Source organism: Crinia signifera, chromosome 2 (assembly GCF_055691185.1).
Source record: "Crinia signifera chromosome 2, ASM5569118v1, whole genome shotgun sequence".
In the NCBI taxonomy this organism is placed as follows: Eukaryota; Metazoa; Chordata; class Amphibia; order Anura; family Myobatrachidae; genus Crinia; species Crinia signifera.
In genome coordinates, this window is record NC_139218.1 from 239,765,499 (window position 1) to 239,781,486 (window position 15,988).

The 15,988-nt window shown below is 39.8% G+C and overlaps 1 protein-coding gene across 6 annotated transcripts in view; it reads right to left on the reverse strand.

Moving 5' to 3' along the window:
* AUTS2 (activator of transcription and developmental regulator AUTS2) overlaps positions 1-15,988 on the reverse strand; it is a 1,267,464-nt gene that overhangs the window by 388,629 nt on the left and 862,847 nt on the right. For all 6 annotated transcript variants that reach the window (XM_083174084.1, XM_083174087.1, XM_083174085.1 and 3 more), the window contains one exon: positions 9,634-9,663. In XM_083174084.1, coding sequence (XP_083030210.1) covers positions 9,634-9,663 — 30 coding nt within the window. The remainder of the gene's footprint in view (positions 1-9,633; positions 9,664-15,988) is intronic.

A 15,988-nucleotide genomic window follows, 5' to 3' on the forward strand; every position in this document is an offset into this window, starting at 1 on the left:
TCAGGTGCAGTTGTAATAGCAGCGTATGCCACAAAATACATGCACTGGTCCCGTACTGTGCAAGTGCAGCATAGGTCTGTGATGTAGCATGTTGATCGCTATCAAACTGTTAATAACTGACAGTCTGGTGCCATTTTGGGGTTGAGAGGGAGTGGTGGTAGCCTCCTTTTTATCAAACGGAAGGCATGCCGCTGGCCTTGCTGGCCTCTTTGTTGTTGCTACAGGCTACAGCAGCCGACTTGTGGGATCCCATGGGTCACGCAACAGACTGATGGTATAGCAAATGATCTGATGCATCTAGGCTCAGTAATGGTACTAGACTGGCTTATGATCTCACCAGACACCGCCTTAGAGGAAAGGACTGTGCGGCGAAAGTGAAGCTGATTGAAGCACTGATATAAGTGTAGTACCATGACACTAAAATCACCAGTGGCTTTGGTGGATTCTATGACAAACTGGGTAAAAAATGCTTATGAAAAACAAAGGAGGTAATTTAAACTACTAAAATGTTGTTTGAAATAAAATCTAAGGTGAAAATCAAAATAATGTCATTTTCATCACTTGTTTATATTAATTTGCACAAGGGTGTATAACTGGGATTCAAGTGCACCTTATCTTTCTTTTATTGGGCCCTCAGATAGCACTTCTAACTCCACCAATCAACAACTAATAACATTAATTATCATCTCTCCTGTGTATAGCATCAGAAACCTTTACTTATCGAATAGGCAGGGCTGCAATCAGATATTGTGGCCAAAATAAGCAGGGCCTCCTTTCCCCTTCTTGAACCCCTGGATAACCTGGTGAGACCTCCGGCATACACAGCACTGGCCGCACTACTCAGCCTCTACATTGCTTCAAGCGAAATGTGAACTTTGTTTATGACAAATTATACTTTATAAACTCCAGTCCTGGGCCCCCTTTTTGTCTGCGCCCGGGACTGGAATCCCCGCAGCCAATATGCGGGCAGTGCAATATATCAGCAATATATTGGTCAGTGTCCTGTTTTTATCAGTGACCAGAGATGGTCACTGATGAAAAGGAGACTCTGCCGGGGTTAGCCACAGGGGGGAATAGCTGGTCCCAGGAGCATGCTCCTATGACCAGCGACCATTAGGGGCTGAACACACCTGGCGATTTATCACCCACAGCACATACAAATCACTAGCAATATGGTCGCCCAGCAACCATATTGGCAGCGATATGTGCTTAAAATTGCCACATGTGTACACAGCTTTACAGACATCTTTTTATGAAGGACTGCAAAAAGATTATTCATGTCCAAAGCCACATCCTGCATGGATCCATCAAAGTGCTATCAACAAGTTGCAACATTTTAATTAGTATTATAAACATGTAACACTATTTCCTGTGCTATATGTTTTCGTGTCTAATTAAGATAGCACCATAGAAATTCAGAGGACTAGCAGCTGATTAACATGTTATAATTTCATTCAGATCAAGTGACACAAAAGTAGACTAAGCATAACCTATCACCAAACACTCTGTAGAAAATAGAACAGCACCATTAACAGAATGTTGTAGCCATGGGTTTACGTACCCAGTCTAGGTGTTGTTTTTCACACCTGGAAAGTATGTTAGTTTCAGAACACCATATGTAAAGTCAAACTATATATAACTGGGGATGAAGTAAGCTTTAGATTGTGTGTTTACATGCCTGGCAATCTGTTATACTAGTCTTTTTGTAAGCAAGATATTACTAAACAGAGAACTGTTATTTTCCATGTTAATTAGCTTAGTTCTAGACAACTTGCATTATGTAATAGCTTTCTTGATAACTGAAATAGGGCGTTTTATCGCAGTAATAATAAATAATAATCGTAAACATTTCTGTGGATCATGTGAGTATTCTAAAGTATATAAAGCTATATAACAACATCTAGGCATGTCATACCCAGTTTAAGAACATGTAGCCCCCGTAGTCATGGAATGCCTCTGTTGTGTTGTATTTTTTTTTATTTAGTGCAGTACTGCAAGGTCACAATGGTCAGGAGACTCACAGTCCTGCTACTGTATGAACATTTTATGCTAGGGCATAGCTACCATAGGTACAGGGAATACAGCTTCTATGGGGCCCAGAGCTGAGAGGGATCCCCCTTCCCTGTCAAAGTTACATGTGTTCTATATATTTCTCACCATTAATATATACATAGTGCCAGTGGCGTAACTACTTATTGGGCGCCAGCCCGCCGGCAATTTCGGGCGCCCCCTAACCCCCTAAAATAAAGGCCGCCCCCTTAAAAGTAAAGTCTCAACTCTGCATTCGCCGCTGCCGGGACCGCAGATCTACTTGTCTCTTGTCTGTGGTCCCGATCCTCTTCCTGTCAGGCTTCTTAATGGAAATGGACCTCCCAAAATGGCCACCCCCTAACAGCAGATACTTTTGGAGGATGCTAGAGGAGGCACTGGGGACACTGTATGTCATAATGTGAATTGGGGGTACTGCCTACTAGACTAATGGACTAGGACACTTTTATTGAGCATACTATTAACTAAGGCACTGCTATGATTCAGAACTAGAGCACTATTATGGCTCATAAAAGTAATGACTGTGGCCGTCAGCTGTCTCTCTAGAAGCATTGGAACAGATGCCCCTTCAAAATGTTCTGGCTACACCCCTGATTTTATGTATGTGTAAAGCATGTTTACATACAGTACATACATAAAATCATAAAGTGAGTTTTAGTATCCTATGCATTTGGACTTGAAAAGACCATCTGATACATCCAATAGGGATGTTGCATTGTTATATCGATTGCAATACAGTTGGGGGCTTGATAACAGCAGACCATATAGAAGGAAGAAGTTGCATGATTTGGTATTTACTGTATGCCCCACTGATGGCATAAGTTTTTGCTTACTACCCCTGAGCAATAATACTACCATGTGGACAGATATTTTCATTGCACTTAAACTATTTATGACATTACTCTGTAGTTGCTATGCGACAATACTGAAACTATAAGAGTTGCTATAACAGATAGCAGACACCAATGGAGAGTATATTAGAAATAATTAATTTACTTCTATTGTTGACCAATATCAAGCATCACAATATTAATCGCCGGAATGCTGCAAGGCCTATGCTAGTGCAATAATTGCTTGGCTGGGAGAGGGGGCGTTGAGGTGGTTTGGTTGGATAGAAATAGAAATCATCTATACCAACCTCTGATATATAATTATGCACAATAAGGGTTTCTTTTTGATTACATTCATCAAATGTTTCTGGGCACAAATTAATAATTACTTTGTAAGCTAAAATTACCATCTCACACACACACACACACACACACACACACACTCAGTATGCGTTCCCTATTACAGAAACTGGATGTGTGTCTGTGTTTAGGAATAACACCCTTTTGCTAACATAAAACTTTCTAATAATACATTGTGCACGCTGCTTATAATTGTCACGGAACTGAATATTCAGTAGCCAAGGTCAGAAATCTTTTCCCCCTTAATTAGAACAAAAACACATAGTTAATTTTATGAAGTTTATTTCATAGCCTCTTCAAGACACTGAAATCTGTGTGCAATACATTCAGAGACGCTCATAAATACATTCATTTAGTTTCTAGCTTTGATAAGTCAACCATAGTCTCACTACTAAGATCTGACAATCCCTTCATCCACAGGAAGGAAGTTCCTAGTTGTCACTTAAACAAAAGAATAATACACAGCCTTCTTTTATAAGTGTATACTTTACCTGTCATCCAACATCCCATTATCATGTCACAGCAGAGTGCACTTTTACACAGGTCACTTTGTTTAAAATGACACGGATAATGCACATGTCAGCGAGTTGACAGTCCTGACCGTCCTTCAGAGATAAAACCCGCAAGGCGAGCGCCTGTTCTTATCTCTGCTACATGCCTTGGTCTATCATCTAAGTGAGGCAGAACATGAATTCTCCAGAGAGCACTTTTTTCATTTCCTGAATTTAAGAAAATCAAATAAGCACCATTTGTCTTCATCTGAATATGCTTGACCTGTTCAAATGATGATGTCTTCCATTTTATAACAGGCAGCATATACTGAATACAAATGACATGCATCAAACATGCCTTATAGCTCATGTATTTTGACAAAGCAAGGCTATTTGGTAAGGAAACCAAGATATTATGAATAAAAAAATCTGGGCATAGAAATAAATTGCACAGTACGTTGTGCTTATACATGACTGACCACAACATGGGTGAACATACTCAATAATGTCTGGTTTAAAATTAAATAACCTGAAGATAATTATACAATAAATAGTATATGAGTAGAGTACAAATAGAAATGACGATCTGTCAGGTAGCAAATTGATCCGCATTGAGGGGTAACAGGGAAATCTGCAGTAAGAGGTCTCTCTTCTATATGCATTCTCAGCCACAGGTTGGTGAGCAAGGGGGAAATTTACTGGGCTCAGTGAATCAACATTTAGGCACTTTAATAGGACAGACCAGTCTCATGCGTAATAGCACTTGGCTCATCCGGCACATCTAGATAGTTTCATCTATTTAAATTATTAAGTATGTTTGTTGAATTGCAAATACTAGCAAGTCTTGTTAGCTGTTGACAAAGTATGCTGGTTATGGTGGAATTACTAGCACTGGCGTGGGTTGTCAAAAATGGTTTAATTTACATCCAACTTTAAATCTCAGTGTTTAGGAACCATAGGGCTAAACCATTATAGTAGTTTATATTATAATAATAGACCCCTGAATCAGCTTAAATCTGCTCTTTAGTAATCAATAAAATACATTTTCAGCCTGTTAATGGCTCTCAAAATTTGGATCCAGCTAACAAAGCATTAAAACAGAAATATAGTAAATAAAAAAAAACTGTGTGTTCAACAATGGAATAAATGCAAGTACAGTAATACAAACAATCATCAAACATTTAAGCATTTGTATTGAAAAATGTACATTCTTATGCTGGTGTATAACATTTAGTACAAAATACCAGAATGCCTGGCTCATAGTAAACATATAGTAAAAGTGGCCAAATAATGTAGACTAATCTAAGTCTATTTTGTTATATCTACTGTATATATGTTATATGTTATATCTTTATATGCAGTAGAGAAGGGTCTGCATTGCAGAACAGTTCAAATTCAAACAGAGGAGAAACACTGACTGCCAGTGAGTCAGTTTAGAATGGCAGTTGGTACAGCTCCTCTATTTGAATTTTGAACTGTGCTGCAGCACCTCCTCTGTAGCCGCCACTGCTAATATGTGAACATGATTGATAGGTTCCTTATATTTTAAAAGTTCAAAACACAAGTATGTCAGAAGATGCATAATCATAAATAAAGCATTACATTATGTAAATAAAATATGGAACCATTGGACAATTGTGCACAGACAACAAATGATTTGATTAAAAAATGTTGGCCAGTCTCAAACAGAAGAAATCTAAATTATTATTTTATTTATCTAAGGGGCAAAAGACCCTACTGCAGGCCAAAAAGGCATTTTTACTTTTGTTTCCCTCTTGATGTTATATAACACAGGGTTATAGCAGGCTGCAAGGATGTCACCAGAATAACCTTCCATGGTTTCATGAATGGGGATTGACAAGTGTTATAGCACAGCCATGAAAACATAAGTTTTGAGAATGACACAATAATTGGTTTTCATAAAGTTTGCTGCTGTAGTGTTTTTAGTGTCAGATGTTACTATGGTATACTGAAGTAAATTTAAAAGCATTTCATAAGTGTAAAAGGCTTTTATTGACAATTACATTGTTTATGCAAAGAGTCAATATTTTCAGTGTTGACCTTCCTTTTCAAGACCTCTGCACTACTCCCTGCCATGCTGTCAAATGTATAGGCCACATATTGACTGATGGCCACCCATTCTTGCCTAATCAATGCCTGGAGTTTGTCAGAATGTGTGTTTTTTTGTTTGTCCACCCACCTCTTAAGAATTGGCCTCAATAGGATTACGGTTTGGGGAGTTTCCTGGCCATGGACCAAAAATGTCATTGTTTTGTTCCCCAAGGTACTTAGTTATCACTTTTGCCTTATGGCAAGGTGTACCATCATGCTGTAAAAGGCATTTTTCATCATCAAACTGTTCTTTACTGGTTGGAAGAAGTTGCTTTTGGAGGATGTTTCTTTATTCCTTTCTGTAATCTTAAGCCAAATTGTGAGTGAGCACACTCCCTTGGCTGAGAATCAACCAAAATCCTAGTCTTAGGATGCGTTACTGTTGGCATGACACAGGACTGATGTTAAAGCTAACACTTCCAGATAATTGTATTTCTAGATGCACCAAACAATTTGAAAGGGGATTCATCAGAAAACGTGACTTTACCCCAACCCTCAGCAGTCAAATCCCTGTATCTTTTGCAGAATATTTTTCTGTCCCTAATGTTTTTTCCAGGAAAGAAGTGGCTTCTTTTCTGCCCTTCTTGACACTAGGAAATCCTCCAAAAGTCTTTGCCGTACAGTGTATACAGCTGCAGTCACGCCTGCCTGTTGCTATTCCTGAGCAAACTTGGTGTCACTGGTTGTGGGCCCATCCCGCAGCTGAATCAACTTTAGGAGACATCCTGGCACTTGCTGGATATTCTTGGTTGCCCTGAAGCCTTCTTTATAATTATTGAACCTCTCTCCTTAAAGTTCTTCAAGATCCAATAAATGGTTGATTGGATTGGATTCATTAGCGTCAATATCCTTGCCAGTGAAGCCCTTTTTGTTCAAAGCTATGATGACTGCATGAGTTTCCTTTAAGGAAACCTTGGTTAACAGAGGAAGAACAATGATTTCAAGCACCACCCTCTTTTTAAAGCTTCCAGTCTGTTATTCTAACTCAGTCAGCTTGGCATAATGATCTTCTGCTTTGTCCTCATCAACACTCTCACCTGTGCTAATGAGAGAATCATTGACATGATGTCACCTGGTCCTTTAATGGCAGGGGTGAAATGTAGTGAACATTTTATTTTGGAATTAAGTCCATTGTTATGGTAAGGAGGGACAGTAATCGCAATTGCAATTCATCTATCATTCTTTATGACATTCTGCAGTATATGCAAATTGCCATTATAAAAACTGAGGCAGCACAGTTTGTGAAAATTTATATTTGTGTCATTTTCAAAACTTTTGGTCATGGCTGTACTGTTTAAAGCCTGTTATGTTTATCTAAGGCTCTTTCATATGAAAAAGTACAAGACAAATTCTTTAGGTGTTTCTGCACCACGCAAGACTGCAGCCGAGTTATCACACTGGGTCCCGAACTCCCAACAAACAATACACTCCAACCAATATGTGTGATTACTCTGGTGCTGTCCTCAAAGATTCATGACCAATGTCAGGCGTTCGCTCCTAAAAGTACCATTGGGGCCAAACTGACCTTGATATTGGTCCCTATGTGTATCAAAAGGTATCTATAGTCTTTGCTCTAAAAATTTCTCTCTGTCGTCTGCTTCTGAGCTTGGAGGAGTATCTGATAATACACTGACCTTAGGGACAAGCCCTATGTTCACAAAGCAGTGTCTTTAAATTCAGGAAAATCTTCTTACAACCTCAAAGCTTTCCAACCAATGATAACTGACCTGGACAATGCGCTCTATATGCGCATCAAGGTTTATTTCAATCCCAATGGACTTCAAGATGGACAACTTCTATTTGGAATGCATTTGCGTTCCGCCATCTGGATCACCTACTTCCGTGGACAGCGGTGGAGCGCTTGTGCGTTTCAATAACCAGGAAGCAGCGGTCACCTTGTTCCTCCCGGTGATGCGCTTCTGGGCGGCGGACGCTGCAAATAGGAAGTAATCTGCAGCTCTAGAAATGGAGTCTTCGGAATTTGACTAGCACTATTTGTATGTTAGAATTTTATATGAAGATATTGTGGCTATTTGTAATAAGGATTGTAAAATGCATTCTCATTTACTGTAAACTTTTTAAAGTGAATATGATGTTTTTATTTACTGTGATCCAATACTGAATTTGTGTGTCACCATCAGCCAGGTGCCTGAGAGTGGGTATAAAAATACTGCACATGGGTGATGGTCACAAACACACACAACCTGAGTAAGTACCTTTGCAGTCCGAAATGCGTTGGTGGGAAGCAGGAACACCACTTGAGGATCCATTGCCCACTTTTATCATCAGTAATGCCATCTTTCCATTTGTCTCAATCCGGGTGAGATTGATATAGAAAGGGTGGCGTGGCCTTGGACCCCCTGTGGCGTTCTGCTGATTTGTTGTACTTGTTTTATATTTTATGGACTAATTTTATGAAGAATAAACCTTTTGTAATCGTGGAAGTTGTCCATCTTGAAGTCCGTTGGGATTGAAAGAAGCCTTGATGCGCATATAGGGCCCATCCGCCAGGTCAGTTATCATTGGTTGGAAAGCTTTGGGGTTGTAAGAAGATTTTCCTGATTTTAAAGACACTGAACAGAGAGCTTGTCCCTAAGGTCAGTGTATTACCAGATACTCCTCCAAGCCCAGAAGCAGACGACAGAGAGGAATTTTTAGAGCACAGACTAAAGATACCTTTTGATACACATAGGGACCAATATCAAGGTCAGTTCGGCCCCAATGGTACTTTTAGGAGCAAACAACTGATATTGGTCATGAATCTTTGAGGACAGCGCCAGAGTAATCACACATATTGGTTGGAAACTAACAAATGATAACCTTTCAAAATTACTTTTAATCTATAAATACATGTTTTTAATGTGTAAGTTTTTAAATTGTTTACTATTTTTAACAAATGTTACCTTTTTTAGAGTAGTGGAACTGCAAGGCAGTGCATATATTTACATATATACAGGGACAGGCCCAACCATGTATTACATTAATATTCTAGGCCAATATTTGATTTACTTGTCTTTGGAGTCGACACCATTGTGTTTCACTAATGGGGCCCATACATCAGTATATATAAAAAGATTCCCCAATTCTATATTGTTTCCCCAATCCATCAATAGGTGCAAATACAAAACCAATATTTTTTATTGATTTGCAGATCTTTTTTCATTCAAAGGTCAGATCTGCAATTCATGAAAGCGCCTATTTTAATAGTGAAATACTAGTAATTTATTGGCTAATAGTTACCATGCACTAGCATCTTATAGCTTGAGTTGATCGGTAAAATCTAAACTGATTTACTAATTCCAATCACTTTTTGGTCAGAATTGGCAGCTGGTGTATCCCATATACTGTATTCCATATTATATCTATCCCAATCATTTAACAAATTAAGAATTGCACCAATCCACCGCAGATGTACAGTATGGGCCCCATTAGCGCATAAGATGATATGTTAATTTTTTTTAAAAATATTAGCTCTAAAAAAAGTACAGTATAAAGTAAAGGTAGAATACTACTGATGTGACAATTTAAATATTCTAGTTTGATTCACATAATCTTTTAATTTAAGTAGTCCAAACGACCATTTATAGGTATAACATTTCAACCTGCATTTTAATAAGACTTATAATCATAAGTAATGAATAAAAAATATTCACTTTTAAATGGTAAGATAGAACCTTTATAGCTGGTTCTACTTTATCTGGCGTGTTAGGTGCCACAAGATCCATAATTAAATTTTAAAAAAAAATGCAAGTAGGAAAACAATCACATAAAAATGATGGATCAGATTTTACCTTTTCCTCCTGATCACTGTCACTGTCACACTAAAAAGAAAAATGCAGAAAAGTGTCAATATCCTTTTGAAAATAAATGTCAACACAAATTAAAAATGTGGCAAACAGATTGTGTATCTGGAATACAAAATCAAATAAATCTTGTTAAGCTATGATGGACTAAAAGTAAACAGGCTTTGACAACAATACAAAAAAGACTAAATTAAATGACCTGTGTCTAGATAAGGTTTGAGATGTGTTGTCATAATATGTCATCGCAATCAATGAATACAGTAGCACATTTTCAATGAACTGTAATCCACAACCTGACATGTGATGACACTGAAGATAGTTTTAATATTTGTGAAAAGAAACATTTAACACATGAATGATGATAACACCTCTCTTTATTGCTCCTATCCCCATGTCTTTCTCTCCTCCTTTCTCCCCCCCCCCATTTTTACCTCTTTCCCACATGCTTCTCTTTATCCCCCCCCCCCCCACACACAATCTGTCTGTCTGTGTACACACTTGCATATACTGACACCAAGACCAGGAATGTTGTGATGTTTAGGGCAGAGACTTTACTCAAATTGAACATTTTGGGTAAATCCTACAATATGGTCTCCTATTGTTGATCAAGAAAAATATACATCCTTATATCAGTTACCTTGCTCAATACTTTATTACATCTGTGTAATATGAACTTGTGACATGTTAACCTTTTTGCCTTTAACTTTATCCCTTTCAATACTGCACTTCTCACTGCCTACTTCTTGCTCTCATCTTCTGCGGCTCTCACTGCTTGCTTCCCTTTCCACTCTGTGTCTGCTTCCTCTCTTACCCCTTTCACCCCGACCCCTCTCAATTAATGCTTCCCCTCTAACTACTAGCCCATCTCCCCAATTCCCTCTTGTACCTACTGCAGTTCTGCTGTTCAAGCAGAAACACAACTCTGGTTGGTTCACAGTGCCAGGGCACATGCTATTAAAATGGAGACGTCACAAGCCAATTGCTGGGACCAATCCAGGGTCCCAGCAATGGTAGAACAACAAGAGCGGTGAAGAAGTAGACATTTTTTTTTAAATTTGGTGCCATCCGGAAGCTAAGCATGGCTAGTGGACCACCAGCAACTCACAAGACCATGCTCACAGCGGATGCTGGGCCACGAACCATGTTTGGTACATGGACAGGGCCAAAATCAAAATACCTGCATTTCTTTTTATTGGCAAATGGTTTGGGATTTGCCGATTGGCTGCCAGTTTGAGATTCACAATGGCCTCATGCACAGTGGCAATTTAATTTGCTGTTATATCTGCCCTGGACCCAGAAATTTGCTTGGGACACATCTCTGTTGATGCTGCTGAACTGCCATTGCTGCGACCCCATATTTGATCCCAACAATGACAACTGGAGTCATTGTGTTCTATGTGAGAGGTGGGAAGCGGCAGCATATCATAACAGTGTATATTACTACTGATGTTTACCCTACTTTGCATTGTAAATTATTTAAAAAAAAAAAAAAATAATGGAATATTTTCAAGTTAAAAAACCCATACTGTTTTAAGTGTTCAAGGCAACCAAAAAAAAAAAAAAAAACAAGTTAAAAACATTTGCAAGAAAAGTAAAATATGTTTTTCCTTCATTGTGTTGTGCTGGTTCGTGTATGTAGAGAATCATGTTAAACATCTTGTCTGTATGAACATAGACTTCCATCAAAGTGTTAAGCTTCCTGCCTCCAACTGTCCAGTTCTAATTTCAAGGTCCACTTAATTCTGCATGAGGTAATTACAACTACACCCAGAAGCCTCTTCTCTCCAGAGTTAAGCATATGGCGAAGGACTGAGACCTACTGGTGTCCATTATGTAAGCAGCACGGCTGCCAAGACAATTAAAAATGCACAGGCTTCTTTCCCAACACATACAGTGATTGACAGTTTTACGATTTGGACAGTCACTGTGTCTGCCAACAGCTTCTTCTGTACTGGGGCCCACATGGCACAGTGAGAAAACACGTCCATCTCCAGCATTAAATTCTCTTACTGACCTGAGGACTGTGCCACAGGCTCAGCAGGAGAACGGCATCTAATTTACAGCTCCATCCAATGGATCCCTCAGTGCCAGCCTCTGGCAGAGATGGATGATGGTCAGTCCCTTAAGCTTATAAATTATGCAAAAGCAATAAATGCACTCAAGAAGCAGTTCTGTATTTCCCTAGCTCTGGATTCAGGTACATTTGTAAAAAGACAAACAGCTTTCTATGTACATCCAAATGCACAATTTTTAAGTGACAGTCATGATATAAATTAGTGTTTGTTTTTTTAAACATTCTATTTACCAGTGATGTTATAAATACAAGCATCTTTTTAAATACATGTAATTATTATCAATGCTTTATTATCATTATGGTACTTGTGTATTATCATGGCGCCCATCGCATCGCATCGCATACCACTAATTAAGGTATGCAATGGCATGCGATGGGACCCAATTTGAGCCTTTCCCCAGGCTGAGTATACAATTTTAATATCGCATCGCATGCCATTATAATGGCATGCGATGCGATGCGACGCGATCATGCCCGATTTGGGCTTATTCCCATGCTAAATGCCCCCCCCCAGACCCGATTTTTAATTGTACACCCACCCTGATGGGTAATGACTATGTTAAATCCCCCCCCCCCCCATTGTTAACGCCACCCCACTATCAACGCCAACCTGAAGCGTGGCGAGCACAGCGAGCCCGTGAGGGGCGGCGGTACGCATCCTCCGACCTTTTCATACCCCCACTATCCACGCCGGCTTGGAGTCGATTTTATATAGTGTGGTGAGCTCAGCGAGCCACCGAGACCGAAGCATGGCGAGCAGACACGGAATACATTTGAAGTCATCCGCGTCCGCTCGACACGCTATATAAAATCAACTCCACGCCGACGTGGATAGTGAGGGTATGAAAAGGTCAGAGGACGCGTACCGCCGCCCCTTGCGGGCTCGCTGTGCTCCCACGCTTCGGGTTGGCATTGATAGTGGAGTGGCGATAACAATGGGGGGGCATTTAACATAGTCATTACCCATCAGGGTGGGTGTACAATCAAAAATCGGGTCTGGGGGGCATTTAACATCGGAATCAGGCATCTGGGTGCCTGTACAATTAAAAATCGGGTCCAATTGCGTCGCATCGCTTGCGATGCGCCGTGATTTTTTGGTTGTACAATGCCCTACGATGGAAAATGTGGGCGCCGCGATAATACACAAGTACCATCATTATTTCCATAGACTACATTATAATACATAGAAATAAATAAGCTACTGTTGTTTTTGGAATTACCATAGTATAAACTCTCAGTGCTAGAAAATAAACCTAAACCGCCTCCTGATTTGCATTTCCTTTCCCTGTTTTTATACTGTGCTGTGACAAAATTGCACTGTGCACAGGCAAAAAACTGAATTAATAGAGGAAACACAAAAAGTAATAAATTAGGTGCATAATGAGAGACAAGTAGTTGCTTTTATGAATGGATTCATACTATAATAAAATAAAAAGAAATGCCTGCTGGCAGTGTAGTGTCTAATCAGTTTCTGTATTATAAAATAAATTGGGAAGCAAAAGATATATTTAGTAAAGTTAGCATATTAAAAATTCAACAAAAACATCATGGCAGATATGTACACCACTTGTTTACAAGCCTTACTAAAATGGATTGCCTCTTTTTTTTATTTAAGTTCTGAGAGGTCTACGAAGGGAGATGCAAGTGGCTACTGCACGGTTGCATGGCGAAATGCGTCTCAATGGCCAGCCTAACCTGATACTGTTATATGTTTTTTGTTCTATGTAAATATTAATTTATTTCTATTCTGATTATCATTAGAAAGTTGCCTGCTGTTCATTTTGACTAGTTAAGAGCAATTTTACATAATCTGGAATGGCAATTCAATTAGTTTTATCTGGTGCACTGATTGTGCTGGACAAATCTATTAAATTAAACCAAGGTTAACGTGTAGAGATCCAATGATTCTACATAAATTGTAGCATCTCATCTGTGCAGAATTCTCTATTTCCTTTTTTATATTTTTTTATTTATTTATCTTTGTTAGAGACTAAGTAAATGTGTGGGGTCATTCTACAAATACATGACCATTTCTGATATGAAGCCCATCAGTTCAAAGCCTAGCAGTTGGAAATCAATGGGATTTTCAATAGCAGTTCTAGGCTGTAGCAGCCAGGGCGGATGGCACTATGGGCGGGATGTATTAAAATACATCGCCGCCCTTCGCGCCCCCCCCGCCGCGATGCCGCCGCATATGTACTAACATATGCGGCTGGCATCGCGATGCGGTGACGGAGCCCCCCCGCGATACCTGTACTGTGGTCTGCGGGGGGTCTCCGTCACCTCCCAGCCGGCTTCTGCAGTTTTCACGCCGGGGACAGCTAAGCAAGCTGTCCCCGGCGCTTCCTCCTCCCCCTGCAGCCGGAAGGACGTCCGGCTGCGTTGCTAGGGGGAGGAAGGGCTTACCTTCCGGGGTCCAGGAGGACCTGCAAGAAGGTAAGCCCAAGGGAGGGGGGAAAGGGGGGGTCGGCGAGGCGGCGGGGTTGCGGCGACGTGGCGGGCGGCGAAAAGAAGCCCATAGGCTTCTATAGGGTATCGCCACCCAAAGGTGGCGATACCCTGCCCTGCGGTGACGTGGCGAACGGGTTTTAGTACATAGGAAAATGCGGTAAAACGGGGGTTTTACCGCATTTTCCCTTTAGTACATCTCGCCCTATAACAGGAGAACAGAAGGAATGTGGTACCCTGTAGCACAGCATCAACCATTTCCTGGTGCTTTAAGACCATAGTTAGGACATGCTTGAAGAACGACAAGTGCCAGCATGCCATGGAAGACATGGTACCTGTAATTCACCTGTAAAGAAATTGCACTCATGGCAACACATATCACACATATGTTTAACAAAGTATGTTTATTAGAGAAACCTCCCCCACATACCCTCATACCTATCTTTGGGGGTTATTCAGCAAATAGACAAAACCAGGTGGACTGCAGTTGGAGCAGATGCAACATGTACAGAGAGAGTTAGATTTGAGTGGGGTGTGTTGAAACTGAAATCTAAATTGCAGTGTGAGAATAAAGCAGAATGTGTTTACCCTGCACAGAAACAAAATAAATCCACCAAATCTAACTCTCTCATGTTACATTTGCCCCACATGGAGTGCAACATGGTTTTGCATATTTGCTAAATAATGTGCTTTGCGTTCAAGTCTGAATAACCCCCTTTATTAATAAATCCATGGTATCTTGGCAAAAAATACCAATGTTGGTGCTAGGACAGGCTATCTCTTGTGGGGTTCCCGCATAAATGACAGTTCCCTAAAAGTTATTGCCATATGGATATATTAGTATGTTCTGATTCATCAGAATATGGTTCTTCCCATGTTCTGACCAGTCAAACATATGTCATGAAACAGGCTAATTTTGGTGACATTGCAGTTCCACTACCATGTCCTGCTACAGCAAAGCTGCACATTAGATGATGTGTACCCAACCCGACATCGCTGCCGATGGGACCCGTCATGAGACATATGTATACATACTTGCTGATGGCGGTTCCAATGGATAGGGAGCTACATGACATGCTGTATTTTTCAGCATATCAGTACTAGTGAAATACTCCTGCTGCAGAGCTGATGGTGGTTGACAATGGCAATCCGCAAAGCATGCATATCATGTGTACACACTAGATGATGTACCGAAATATGTCACTCCGATTCATGGGATTGTGCATCATATCGTCTAGTACAGTGGTTCTCAAGCCTGGCCCCATAGGGATTGGAAGGATGGAATGATATATGTTGTAGGTGCAAAAAATGTTTGTAAAACTATCTGTATTTATGAAGTTTTTCAAAGCAGATAGCAACAAGTAGAATATGCTCCACAAATGGGATTATACACATACACACACAAACCTGTACACACAGTATAGTAAATGTCTTAAGAGTAGTTACAAATCCACTAATAAAACTTTTCTATACATTTTTAGAATATGAAAATATTGGTATATATTCACTTTATTTTAAATATAGTATTTAGACCTATTTTTGATTTCATATTTTATTATTTTTACATTATTATGGATTGGATTTATTAAAGAGACAAAATAGTATGCAATGTCTAGAAATACAAAACTTTAAAGTTTTTGGTATTGAGTTTAAATATGGGATAGTGACATTGAACCAGGTTATTTGGCAGTGTTCTCCTTAGGCGGTATTCATAAAAGCTGGCATTCTCCGCCATGACACAACATACTGTATGCTTTTTGTGGACAAAGCATTTGCTGTTGGTTGGAAAAATCTGGTCTCACTTTAATTGATCCATCCCAG